At 37.0% G+C, this 13,174-nt stretch overlaps 1 protein-coding gene across 2 annotated transcripts; it reads left to right on the forward strand.

The window, feature by feature from the left end:
- Positions 1-877: 877 nt before the first annotated feature.
- LOC149017964 (uncharacterized) lies at positions 878-11,619 on the forward strand. 2 transcript variants are annotated; one of them, XM_089152289.1, is made up of 16 exons: positions 878-1,023; positions 1,218-2,442; positions 2,531-2,756; positions 2,857-3,102; positions 3,220-3,335; positions 3,901-3,999; positions 4,083-4,170; positions 5,895-6,124; positions 6,786-6,967; positions 7,132-7,331; positions 8,030-8,362; positions 8,492-8,593; positions 8,808-9,105; positions 10,393-10,541; positions 10,631-10,915; positions 11,123-11,619. In XM_089152289.1, the coding sequence occupies exons 2-16, from the start codon at positions 2,189-2,191 to the stop codon at positions 11,318-11,320; spliced, it is 3,006 nt and encodes a 1,001-aa protein (XP_089008415.1). In that variant the 5' UTR covers positions 878-1,023; positions 1,218-2,188; the 3' UTR covers positions 11,321-11,619. The 2 variants fall into 2 exon arrangements, with proteins under 2 accessions (XP_089008415.1, XP_089008414.1); XM_089152288.1 differs by having other exon boundaries at positions 2,013-2,442.
- The last annotated feature ends 1,555 nt before the right edge of the window (positions 11,620-13,174 follow it).

The following is a 13,174-nucleotide window of genomic DNA, read 5'->3' on the forward strand; positions in this document are numbered from 1 at the left end:
AAGTATTAGTATAAAGACTCTAATATAAATTTGCTTTTGATCCCAATAACTTCTTGCAAGTCTTTTGTTTTTTTTTTCCTTCAATCACCAAAACCTTAGATTTTCTTTTTTAATTAAAATACATTGGACACGGCAGCTACCCAGAACGTTTTCCATGCCTTAATGTTTTCACTTTTATTTTCTCGTCTCTTTTGTCATTTATTTTCCTAGTTTCAAGCGAGAATATTTTACCAGGAAAAAAAAAATTCATGCGTTAGTACACACGCTTACTCTTTTTATTTTCTGGTAAAACACGCGCTTTCTCACGTCCAATTATTATTGGGTTCGGTACACGAAAGCCAACCAGTATAAAAAAGCCACGTGTGGTGAGAAAAAGCCTTAGATCACTTTTTTTGTGGGGTCCAGTACATATTGCTGCTATTGCAAGATGCCACGTTGCAAACCACGTGAGGAAAATCGATGTATCCGAGAATCCTGGCTGCTGTTCAACACGTAATCAGTTAAGGACGAGGCGAAGGTTGCTCAAGTGTTCCATCACATACTGAATCGCCGCTATAAAAGTTCATCCAACGGCTAATCTTCTTAGAATATGGAACGGGTCCACAGTGATCACGAATCCGTTGGTCTTGGGTTGAGTGTTTGACCCCACCACTGCTGCTTCTCGGAAACCATTCTGAGAAGTCGTAAGCAGACAAAAGTGGAAATAGAAGTTGAAAACCGCTAAATAAAATAAGAATAAAATAAATTTAGAACAGAAGAAGAATTTGTAAATTGCAAGCAATTATTCTTCAACTTTTTTTTAAATTTTTGTTTCACCAAATTTTACTTCAATAGTTCTGTCTCGGAAAAATGTTTTCAGAAAAAATAATTTTTAAAAAGACTGGAATATGCCATTTACTGGTTCCTTGCAAACGTACTGAGATGCCAAGTCGGTTTGAGTAACACCATTGTTCTTTACCTTTAAAGCTAGACGCACTCCTCTGCCTTTCATTTCTCCTCCTCAAATTTCCTTCTTTAATCCAGGTAACCCTTTCTCCCTTTTTCTTCTCTTCTGTTTAAGAATTATAAACAAATTGCATATCTTCATTCTTGTGTTTATTGCTGTTGCAGTATTCGATTCTCTATGTTCTTTGATTAGATAACATGAAAGTTTTTGTCTTTAACTCATCTGTGTAGCAATTAAAATTTCTGGGTTTGTTCTTCTGTTCATGGTACAGAGACTTCGAAATGGGAGCAACAGACGATGCTTCATTTGGTTTTTGTTGTATCTGTGTCTAGTTATCTCCCTCGGTTTTTACCTGCTCTGAACTATATGAATATGAATTAAAACCCTAGGCTTTACTTTCTTTTATACAATATATATACCCAACAATCAAATTAGAATAAAAGACGAACAGAACCCATTCTTCTGCAATGTTGTAGCGGCTTCGTTACTGAGTTTTGCTGGTTGTACTCAATTACAAGCTTAGTTGTCGGTGATGAATGGAACTTTGCTGAATTTCTTCTTATCTCTGTTTTCATATTTGACGTTATTTACTAAAAATCGTATTTTGACTTCCCATAATCTGGATAGTTTTAGTTGAAGGAATTGGGTCCACATTCTAAATATAGCTCAAAAGACTATGCAAAGATTGTTATCATCAAACAGATGTAGTGAGCTTTCCTTTTACTTGTTCGCCCCCCTTTTTGTTTCCACCACTTAAGCATGTATTCATATAATCACATAGAAAACCACTGAGTTGGTGGAATATATAGATTCTACACTACAGAATGGCAGCCCCGGTGCCAGAGGCTTCCACACAAGCAGAGTCCGGGGGTCAGTATAAACTCCACATCCTTCTGGGTATTCGTGTTTTTAGGATTTCTCTAAAGATACTAAATGTTGTAGTTACTACATTTTGCTTAATATAAACTCAAAGCTGCATTCTGCAATGGCAAGTCTGTCTAATTCAAGTTTGGTTTTCACTGATAGGATTATAATTGGCAGGCTTCTGACAGCAATTTCTTTGCAGATTCTTTACACAAACTTGTTTTCAAGAACTGGGATAAATATCTATACTGGTTAAGGCTTATGTCAAATGCAACTCATTTGAAAGTGGTTGCAGTAAGTGAAGTAACATACATTACTGGGACATAGAGATTGCTGGGCTCAATAAAGCAGTCTGTTGGTTTACTAGATACCTTAAAGATGGAGAGGGTCAGAACAATTCTGTCCCCTGAATATCCGTATCCCCATGAACATTCACGCCATGCCATAATTGCAGTGGTTATGGGGTGGTTATTCTTTATTTCTTCAGATAACATGTACACTTTCATACAGAAGCTAGACAAGAGTACCAAATGGTGGTCAATGTATGCTTGCTTACTTGGATTCTTCTATTTCTTTTCATCTCCATTCATTGGGAAGACAATTAAACCAAGCTATTCAAATTTCAGTAGGTGGTATGTAATCTATTGCATAATCCTTTGGTTGCCTCTTAGTTATAATTACTTTGTTGGTACTGACTTTGAGGAATGCATTGTATTTCAGGTATATTGCATGGATTCTGGTAGCTGCTTTGTATCATCTTCCTAGTTTCCAATCAATGGGAGTGGATATGAGGATGAACCTCTCACTATTTTTGACAATATACGTCTCATCTATTTTGTTTCTTCTCGTTTTCCACATTATTTTTTTTGGGATGTGGTATGTTGGACTTGTTGCTCGTGTGGCTGGAAAGCGGCCAGAGATCCTAACCATCATTCAAAATTGTGCTGTGAGTATAGAAAGACACTCATGTTGGTATATGAATGAACATACGTGTTTCTTCTATTGGTGAAATTACTTATTGGTTTGATTCTATCATACTTGTACAGGTAATTAGTATTGCCTGCTGTGTATTTTATAGTCACTGTGGTAACCATGCTTTTTCGAAAGGAAGACCTTTTGAGAGGAAAAATTCTGGTTGGTTTTCTATTTGGAAGAAAGAAGAAAGAAGTACATTGCTGGCAAAATTTATGCGTATGAATGAGTTCAAGGACCAGGTCTGCTCATCTTGGTTTGCCCCAGTTGGTTCAGCCAGTGATTACCCACTTATGTCACAGTGGGTTATCTACGGAAAGGTACAGATGATATCCTTCTTTTATTTTTCGCTTTTAGAAATGATTTCTTAGTATTTTGACTGGATATTTTAAATGTTATTATTTATGTTTGCTTCATTCTCTTTTTTTCCTCCCCAGTTAGCTTGCAATGGATCTTGTCCGGAAATATCAGATCATATCTCCCCAGTATATTCATTGTGGGCCACATTTATAGGTCTTTATATTGCCAATTATGTGGTGGAGCGATCTACAGGGTAAGTTTTGATTTGTAGCTTGAAACTGTGGACACTTGTCTCTGTATGGCTTAACATACTACAGTTTTCCATGGATCAACCATTCACTTTTTGAGTTGATGTGATTTTACTGTTCTTATTCTCCAAAACAAATCACCAAAATTTTTGGAAGTCACCATATGAAGTATAAATTTATGGTGGTTCTAGTTTGGTTGGATATGTAAGAGCAAAAATTCATGCTTCAACCCTGCTTCTAGTTTAAATTGGATTTGGCTTGCCATAAAAACCCTAGACCACAATTCTTCCTCACTGGATGATCTTGGCCATCTTCCAGTTGGTTTATGTAGGAAAGGGTTTAAAGAAGCTTGAGGTCATGTGGCTGGTATGATTTTATCCCACCGTTTCAACATTTTTAATGGGGCCAATAATTGTATCCATCCTAAGTTAATGGCTGATGGGACTTGAGCCCTTTTTACTATATTCATTATGTGATATTTTTTTTCCCATTTGGATATTAATTCAAAATTCAGTTGGTTTTATCAGTTCTTATTTTAATTCCACATTCATTCTGTTTTGCAATTTATAGGTGGGCGGATACTCATCCTTTGCCAGTTGAGGAATATGAAAGGCTGAAGAAACAACAGATGAAACCTGATTTCTTGGATATGGTTCCCTGGTATTCAGGGTATGTGGTTTACAATTTTGCTCCTTTTTCAACATCAAGAAGGAAACTCCGTTAACTATCCTTATGAATCTGATGATTTGCAGGACATCTGCCGATTTATTTAAGACAGTTTTCGACCTCCTCGTATCTGTAACTGTATTTGTTGGTCGATTTGATATGCGTATTATGCAGGTAAATTGTAATGTCATATCAATTAATATACCAATTTCACCAACTTTGTTTCATCATCTTTTAATTGATACTCTGTAATATTATCTTCTGATCTTCTGAACATTTTAACTAGAGTCTACCAATTTTCTTTTTAAATATGGGTTACCATGATTTCTGGTAATAACTTGGTTACTCTAACAATTAGATGTTTTCAGAGACGCTCCCTGATGGAAATTGTGGTGCTTGATGGAATAAAATGATGAATATGATTCGTACATCGAAGCCAAAATAGTTTGGGACTTGGGGTATAGAACTAATGATGTTGAAATAGCCCTTTTATGAATGATTGATTTCTCCAGAAACTCCCTGTTTCTTCTCTCTTTTTTCTTTATCCTGAAGTCATGGTCAGTGCATTTTTTTGTGCTGATATTTTAAATGTCTTAACAAGACCTTTACTGGATGACTCCCTGCATCAACTTATTTAAACCATACATATAAAAATGTCTTAACAAGACCGTTACTGGAAGACTCCCTGCATCAACTTATTTAAACCATACATCAAAACTAACTGAACTTTAACCCTTAACTATTTTAACCTATTTTGGCCTAGTCAAACTGCAGATCCTGGTTATTGGCTCCTAATTGAATTATGTTCAATCTAGGACTACAATGTTCTGGGTCTTACAATCCAGCGACCAGATTTTGATAAGCTTTTGCAAACATAGCCTAGTTGCTGGATTAAACCATCCACCACATTTTCACACTTCGCTTATATGAAGTATGAAGCTATTGATTGTCCTCTTTCTAATGTTTATTTATTTATTTTTTTGTTTGTCCTGTAGTTCCCCACTTCTGATCCTGTTTGACTTAAATGGCAACTGGATTTCCCTGCTTTGGATTTAATCTTTGTTGGTAAGATATATCAACATATATGATCATTGAAGCTATTGACTTCTCTCAATAGTTCTCAACCCCATCTGTGATCTTGGTTGAGCTAGATTCCAACTTAATTTTCTGGATTATATTTAAAAATACGTAACAGTAAGGGGTGTATGTACCCTCAAGTCCATTGACCTGACTATTGCTTTTAGGACTTCTGAGTCTTGACACCTCATATTCATGTTGAAAATGACATTTGAGTGCATATCTTTATAACATGGCCGAGCAATTGGGGTATGGTAGGTAATATAAATGTGAATGACTGTAAATGCATTTTTAAGATGATGAAGTAAATCATAAATTCCTTCTACAAAAATTTTTCCTTCCCCCCCCCCCCCCTCCTCTTCCCAAATATGGAAACCTCATATATGTGTTATGACATGTTGGTGAGCTACATTGTCTATTTCATTTCCTGTGACCTTTTGTTATTTATTACTTATGCGATCAATGATTTCCAATTTTCTTTAGATTTCTTTTGCAATGCATCAATACATGGATAAGATAGAAGCCCCTCCATTTTATCTTCTGGGATGGAAAGAGGTCACAATGCAACACAGTGCTCAAGACCCTTGACTTTGTCACTCGCTTGTAAATGAGAGTCAATGAACTATGATATGAATCTTACTTGCCTAAATTAGGGAAGCATCTGTGAAAACTCCTGGAACTCTTAACCATCTATCTCTGCTAGTCTGCTTAGGATAAATATTCATTAATGATTTCTCCTTCCTCTGTAAGATGGTTGGAATTATTGGAATGGAAGTTTTATTTCAAGTTCCTTTGCTTCTTTGTCTTTCTGCTGTTTTCAGGCTGCAATGAGCAAAGTTCATGAAGGAGGTCAAAATGATGATCTTTTATTTGACCATTTTAATGAGAAGGAAGACATGTGGTTCGATTTCATGGCTGATACTGGAGATGGAGGAAACTCATCTTACGCTGTTGCTCGCTTACTTGCTCAGCCTTCCATTCCTGTGAAGTTCAGAGACACTGTACGTGCGCTGCCACGTGGAGATTTACTTCTTATTGGGGGGGATCTTGCGTAAGTTGGACTTTCCCTTTTTAGTAGTTTTTTATATGTAAATTTAAATTTAATGAAGCCAGAATTAGCTATCTATTCTGGTGTCTAATTCGTGGGCAACCACCAAGAACAGATACCTTTATCATTTTTTGTCAGCCATCATTGACTGTAAAAGTCTGCCCTCTTCTTATGAATGATCAAAGGCTCTAATCAAGGGAGTGTCTGAAGGAAAACCTAGTCCATAACAATATTGAGCAATTTTCTACCCCTCAGAGTCCTCCAAGAGTTCTCTCATGTACTCATGGATTGAGTGGATTTCAAATATATATATTCTTTTTCATTCTTTTTCTTGTTTGTAAAATTTCAGCTTCGTTTTATATAAAAACAAGGAATATGTAAGTATATTTTCCATATTTCTAGCTTAAATGCAAATATTCGTGTCAGTGATCACTAAATATTTTCTCTGGTTTCCTATCATTTGGAAAGAATGCCTTGCTGATCAATTTAGTTGAGAAAATGAAGCATTGTTTTTCGTGGAATTTGGTTATTATTTTTTTGCCAGTTGCAAACTGAGTTCTTTGTATTTGGTGGTGCCTAATCTTTCTGCTATGGATAAAAGATGATAGTTTTTTAATTTGATAGCATCCTCCGGTTGGAAACTAACTTGTTCATTATTTTACAGGTATCCTAATCCTTCAGCGTTTACATATGAGAAACGGCTTTTTCGTCCTTTTGAATATGCGCTCCAGCCTCCACCTAGTTATAATCCAGAGCATATTGCTGTGGACAAGCCTGAAGTACCAGGTGAAGCTGGTCTGAGGCAATATGATGGACCTCAGTGCTTTATAATCCCTGGAAATCATGGTTAGTGCCCATGCTTTCAAAACTTTCTGAATGAAATAGTGATGATGATTGCAATAGACAAGAGTAATGGTTTGAATCTTATGTGTTGTAGTTGAGGTTATTAATCCTATATTCTGTTGTAGAGAACACTGGTGTGGTCCTTACATGACATTGTCTTCATGCAGATTGGTTTGATGGGCTTCAAACTTTTATGAGGTACATCTGCTTTAAAAGCTGGTTAGGTGGTTGGTTGCTTCCCCAAAAGAAAAGTTACTTCGCTCTGCAACTTCCTAGAGGATGGTGGGTGTTTGGTCTTGATCAAGCTCTCCATGTTGACATTGATGTCTACCAATTTAAATTCTTCACAGAACTAATAAGAGACAAGGTACTATCTGTGATTGGGTTATCTTCTTTATACCTAATCACTATACGCAGATTCTATGTGTCATAAACAATAGTTACATATGTTAATACACAAATTAGTCACTGGGAGAGATTTGCTGTAGCGCTCTGTATATTGAGAAGGTTTTTTTCTGATGCATTATATCTGTAATTAGTCAATATTTCTCTATTAACTACTTTGTATTAGTTCTCAAGTGGGTTTGTCTCCATCTTTTGTGTGGAGTTGTCTTTGGCCTTTGATGTTACTGTTCCACTTCTCTACTCAAAAAATGAAAATGACAAGCAAAGAATAGTATTCACTTTTGATTGTCTTTCAAAGGATTGGATGCACAGCTCTATCTTTTTCGCCCTAGCCTTCCATATATTCTGGATATGGTGAATTGCTTGTTACAATCACGAATAGTGTGTGTCTGGTCATATCATTCGAAAGAAGTATTTTTGGAGTAGGATATTCACCATATTGTTTCAGCAGTTTTTGTCAGTAACTGAAGATATCATTTTGCTGTCACAGATTGTTACACTTAAAATACTTTGAATATCAGTACTTGATTCCATAAGGGTTTATATGTCAATTCCTAGCCTCAGACACATAAAAAGTTGCTCTCTTTTTTCGCATTTCACGAATTATTTTGTATGTTCCCTAGATCATATGGATACTAAAACATGTGAAGAATTTTCCAGGTTGGGGAGAATGATTCTGTAATCATTATGACACATGAACCAAATTGGCTGCTTGATTGGTACTGGAATGATGTCTCTGGGAAGAATGTCTCTCATTTGATTCGTGATCATCTGAAGGGAAGGTGTAAGCTTCGAATGGCTGGAGACTTGCATCATTACATGCGTCATTCTTCTGTTCCTTCAAACACACCAGTCTATGTGCAACATTTACTTGTCAATGGTTGTGGTGGGGCATTTTTACATCCTACTCATGTTTTCAGTAACTTCAAAAAGCTTTATGGAACTTCATATGAAAGTAAGGCAGCTTATCCATCTTTTGAGGATTCAAGTAGGGTGAGTTTTTTCAAAGTTTTATCTTGTACCTACATTGCATTGTCTCGAACCAATCAACAATAAGGCTTTTTATGCTCTATTTCTTGGTGCCGTAATGGTGCATCTGACGTACTTGTGAACTGGGTCCAGATTGCACTGGGAAATATCTTAAAATTTCGAAAGAAGAACTGGCAATTTGACTTCATTGGTGGTTTCATCTACTTTATATTGGCTTTTTCCATGTTTCCACAAGTGAGTTCCTATAATCTTTCTTGGTTCTTATACAGTATTAAAGTTTATATTCCTAGATATTGCTGACCTCCTTGAATACATGCATTAGTGGGCTGCAGTGCATGCTGCATTCCTGAGTGAGAAAATAAAGTGTCAGCACACATGCACAGAAAATTTTGTGCAGATATTTGTTGGAGAAAGCTCTTTAATTGCCAACTTAATTTGTTCTTTACAGTGTCATCTTGGCCACATTTTGCGGGATGAGTCGTTTTCTGATCACTTGAAGAGTTTCTTAAGCACAGTGTGGTCTGCTTTTGAGTACATGCTCAGACACTCATACGTGTCTTTCACTGGAACTCTGTTATTACTAGTGGTAGCAATTTGTTTTGTTCCTTCCAAAGTGTCACGGAAGAGACGGGCAGTTATTGGGATTCTTCATGTTTCTGCTCACATGACTGCAGCACTTATTCTCATGTTGTTGATGGAACTTGGGGTTGAGATATGTATCCGACATCGGCTGCTAGCTACTTCAGGTCTGGTCTTTCTTCCTTCCCCCCAATCCCCCCCCCCCTTCCAACCCTCTTGTTTCCATGAAATTGTAAATGATTGCTTGAGTGATATCTGGCCTTAATAGTTTAGATGCTCCTAAATCTATACAACAACAACAATAATAAGCCTTGTCCCAACTAAATGGGATCAATTACATGGATTCTTGCCTTCCAATCAGTTTTGTTAGAGGTCATGCTAGATACAAGGCATAAGCTATGCATATTATTTCTCACCACTTCTCTTAAGGTTATCTTAGGTCTACCCCTAGCTCTTCTAGTCCCTTCAATTTGGATTTTATCACTTCTCCGTACAGGGGCATTCATATGTCTCTGTTGAATGTGGCTGTACCACCTCAAACAACTTTCTCGAAGCTTATCACATATGGGAGCAACTCCCAAACCAACTCTAATACGATCATTTATTATCTTATCCTTCCTAGTTTTGCCACTCATCCATTTTAGCATCCTCATTTTTGCTACACTGAGTTTATCTATATGATTCTTTTTAACAGCCCAACACTCTGCACCGTACATCATAGCTGGTCGAACAATGGTCTTATAAAATTTTTCTTTAAACTTTAATGGAATACGCTGATCACACAAGACCCCAGATGCACCTCTTCACTTCATCGATCCTATTTTAATTCTTTGGAAAACATCATCCTTTATATCACTTCTTTTATTTATGATTGAACCTAGGTACCTAAAACAATCACTTTGAGGAATCTCCTTATTGTCAAATAGCACCACCTCATCGTCTGCCGATCATGATTAAAGTTACAAACTAGATAATGTGTCATCGTTCTACTTAGTTTAAAGCCTCTTGATTCCAAAGCTTCTCTCCATGATTCTGATTTGGTATTAATCCCCACTTGAGTCTTATCAATCAACACAATATCATCAACAAAAAGCATACACTAGGGGACCTCATTGGTGTAAATAAATAAATCTACCCAACATTGTTTAAGTTCACTGAGACTTCTACAGGTAAGCTGTGGAGACTTGGAAGGAAACACAGTTTTATGAAAAATTGGGCCAATCGCTGATCTCGACAATGGGTTACAATTGTTTCACATATGAGTTGATATTTAGTGTGAAAACTATTGAGATTAGTAAATACATAAACTTTTTCTGCAAAATTAATTTCTCACTTTCAGAAAAAAAAATTTAAATAGTTAAGTAGCCAATATTGTCACTCTTTCCCAACTACCAACAGCAGCACATAAATTATATTGGGGCTTTGAAATGTTGAAATTGTGTTGTCTATTTCAGGATATCACACACTATATGAATGGTATCGGTCAGTGGAGAGTGAGCACTTCCCAGACCCAACTGGCCTTCGAGTTCGTATGGAACAATGGACATGGGGCCTTTATCCAGCATGCATCAAGTATCTCATGTCTGCATTTGATGTTCCAGAGGTGAGCAACTCCTCTTAATCCCAGAAATTTGTCACTTTGGGTCTCCATTCGCCTGTCACCACACTCAAAATATACGATGAAAATTTCAGGTTATGGCTGTCACTAGGACCAACATCTGCAAGAATGGGATGGAGTCACTATCACGCGGGGGTGCCATCATTTACTATGCTTCTGTTTTCCTCTATTTCTGGGTATTCTCAACCCCTGTGGTATCCCTGGTTTTCGGGAGTTACTTGTATGTTTGCATCAACTGGTTTCACTTACACTTTGACGAAGCTTTTTCCTCGCTCCGCATTGCAAATTACAAGGCATTTACTCGCTTCCACATTACCCATGATGGTGATCTTGAAGTATTCACCCTAGCAGTTGACAAGGTACAACTCTACCTTGACTCAGTGGTGGCAACTCTTTGTAACAACTTTACAATTTTCTTGAGTGTCCCTTTCATGAGGATTTGAGTTTTAGGGGTTCTGTCATGTCATCCTCAGGGGGATGGGCTTTCAAGTGTTATTCAGTCCTATTCTTATTTTAATTTATCTTGTTCTCTTCCTGGGTGGCATTGTTGATCCTTTGATTTGCAGGTGCCAAAGGGATGGAAACTGGATTCAGATTGGGACGCGGAAGTGAGACAGCAGCAAATGAGCCATCATAGGAAGTTCCCTAGCAAATGGAGTGCGGCTGCTCCTCAGCAGGACCCACTTGCTACCGTTCGAATTGTTGACCATTTTGTAATACAAAGAACAGATCCTCAGAACCCCAACTGTGAAGCAAATAAATAATTCTTTGGTTATTCCATGATTCAGGCATTGAAATCTGTATACAGCATTGTAACATTCCACAATTCAATAGGAGAAAAATAGAAGGGGAAAAAGGGAAATTTTTTACTCCCAAGTTTCCATGTAGTATCTCTGTTCTCTCATCGCCTAGTTAAAGTTTAGACAGGGAAATCTGTTTCTGTCAACGCTCTGTACTTTGTGAAGATAATGGTGACGTTTGCTGCTTTTGCAAATGGATCCTGTAGAAAACTCTTAATCTGGAAAGGTAAACAGGTATATTTTAAGGGAAAATTTTCAAACCCATGTTTCTAACATCGTTAGTTTAGATGATCCATTAAAACTTTTTATCCATTTTTGAAATTTTCCTTTTTTTTGTTAGAAAGACTAACTTTATCAACACTACAGCGAGGAAACATCTGGAAAAGGGGCAGAATCACCGACATCTGTTTAATAATTTATCCCTACCGATCCACCGCTGTGGTGAGGTTTTGAAAAATAAATACTTGGAAGTTGGAACCACCGTTTCAATGGTACTGTTCGTCATTTACTGCCTTCACATGGTTTTCTCTGCATCTTCTTGCCTATTGCTCCTCTGCTTTACCAGCTTTTTATCATGTGACATTCTTTTATCTGCACCATTCTGCAACAAAACCTAACCTTGTTGAATCCCAAAACATCCAACCCTGGTATGCTCACCCGATCCTTCTACTGTTCTACATACATTATTTCTGAAGATCCATCCATACCTAGATAAATGCATTCAGGGAAATTTTCAGCTCCAATTGTTGAGTTATCCCCTAATATTAGTGTCATCCCCTGAGTTAATTAAATTTATGAATCAAACCCTTATTACTAACACAGTCAATCTCATTTAATTTTTATTTATTCATTTTCAATATTATCCTTACATTCTAAGGGAAAAGATAGTAAAGAGGAAAAAATTTAATGAAAATAGAATCATGAAGATATAAGAATGGAATAGATGCACTTTGCAAATAGTAAAAGAAAATGAAGACGAATCAAGCATAGGGTAACTCAGGAATTGGTGCTGAAAATCTCCCAAGCATTTATTGGCCATTAAACACGCATTGAAAGGGCGAAAGAATAAAAAATGTTGGGCCATGAAGCCTTTCGCCTCCGAATTTGATAGGATAGTTATTACTTATTTATTAGTGGGTATAACTTCTCCTGAAAAACTAAGGGGCATTGAATCATTATATATAAGACAGCCTTCATATCTTGGTCACCCGCCTTGACTACCACAGATTTGAAATTGGTCAAGTATCTTTGAATCCCTGTATTCAGTTTTGTTTGATCCTGACCATGGAAAAGGGAAGTGTGGATCATCTCGTGCTCTCCCAACGGCTTTACAACCCCAAGCTATATGGGGCCGATAAGTAAAAAATAAATAAATGTAACCCTGTAATTTTTTGTCAATGGCAGTCAGGGGAACACTCTGTGCTCTCCGTCGGAAGATGACCTAGATTCAAAAAATGGGAGGTTTAAAAATTTTTCTCTCCACATGGGTAGAGCAGAGGATCAAGACTCATGGAGATGTCTTTTTCCATGACCTGCTTATTTCTGGGAGGCCTGTGTAAACATGAATGAGAAGCTAAAAATAAAATAACACTGTTCATAGGCTTGAAGTGTAAACCAAGCTCAACTAGTAAGATTCTCAGACAGTGCTCAGGCTACTCCCAAAACCAGATGGCTGCCTCAATCCAGGGCTGATCGAAACTGCCAACCTTTCTCTTAATTGGTTTAAGTTGCTTGACTTGTCCAAAAGGAACTGAAAATTCAGCTGTTATCAACCTATACCTCCTCAATTCTCTACAGTAGCACTCAAAGAAACAATAA

This window comes from Hakea prostrata, chromosome 4 (genome assembly GCF_041222555.1).
Source record: "Hakea prostrata isolate BN-2017 chromosome 4, UWA_Hpros_2, whole genome shotgun sequence".
NCBI classification, from domain to species: Eukaryota; Viridiplantae; Streptophyta; class Magnoliopsida; order Proteales; family Proteaceae; genus Hakea; species Hakea prostrata.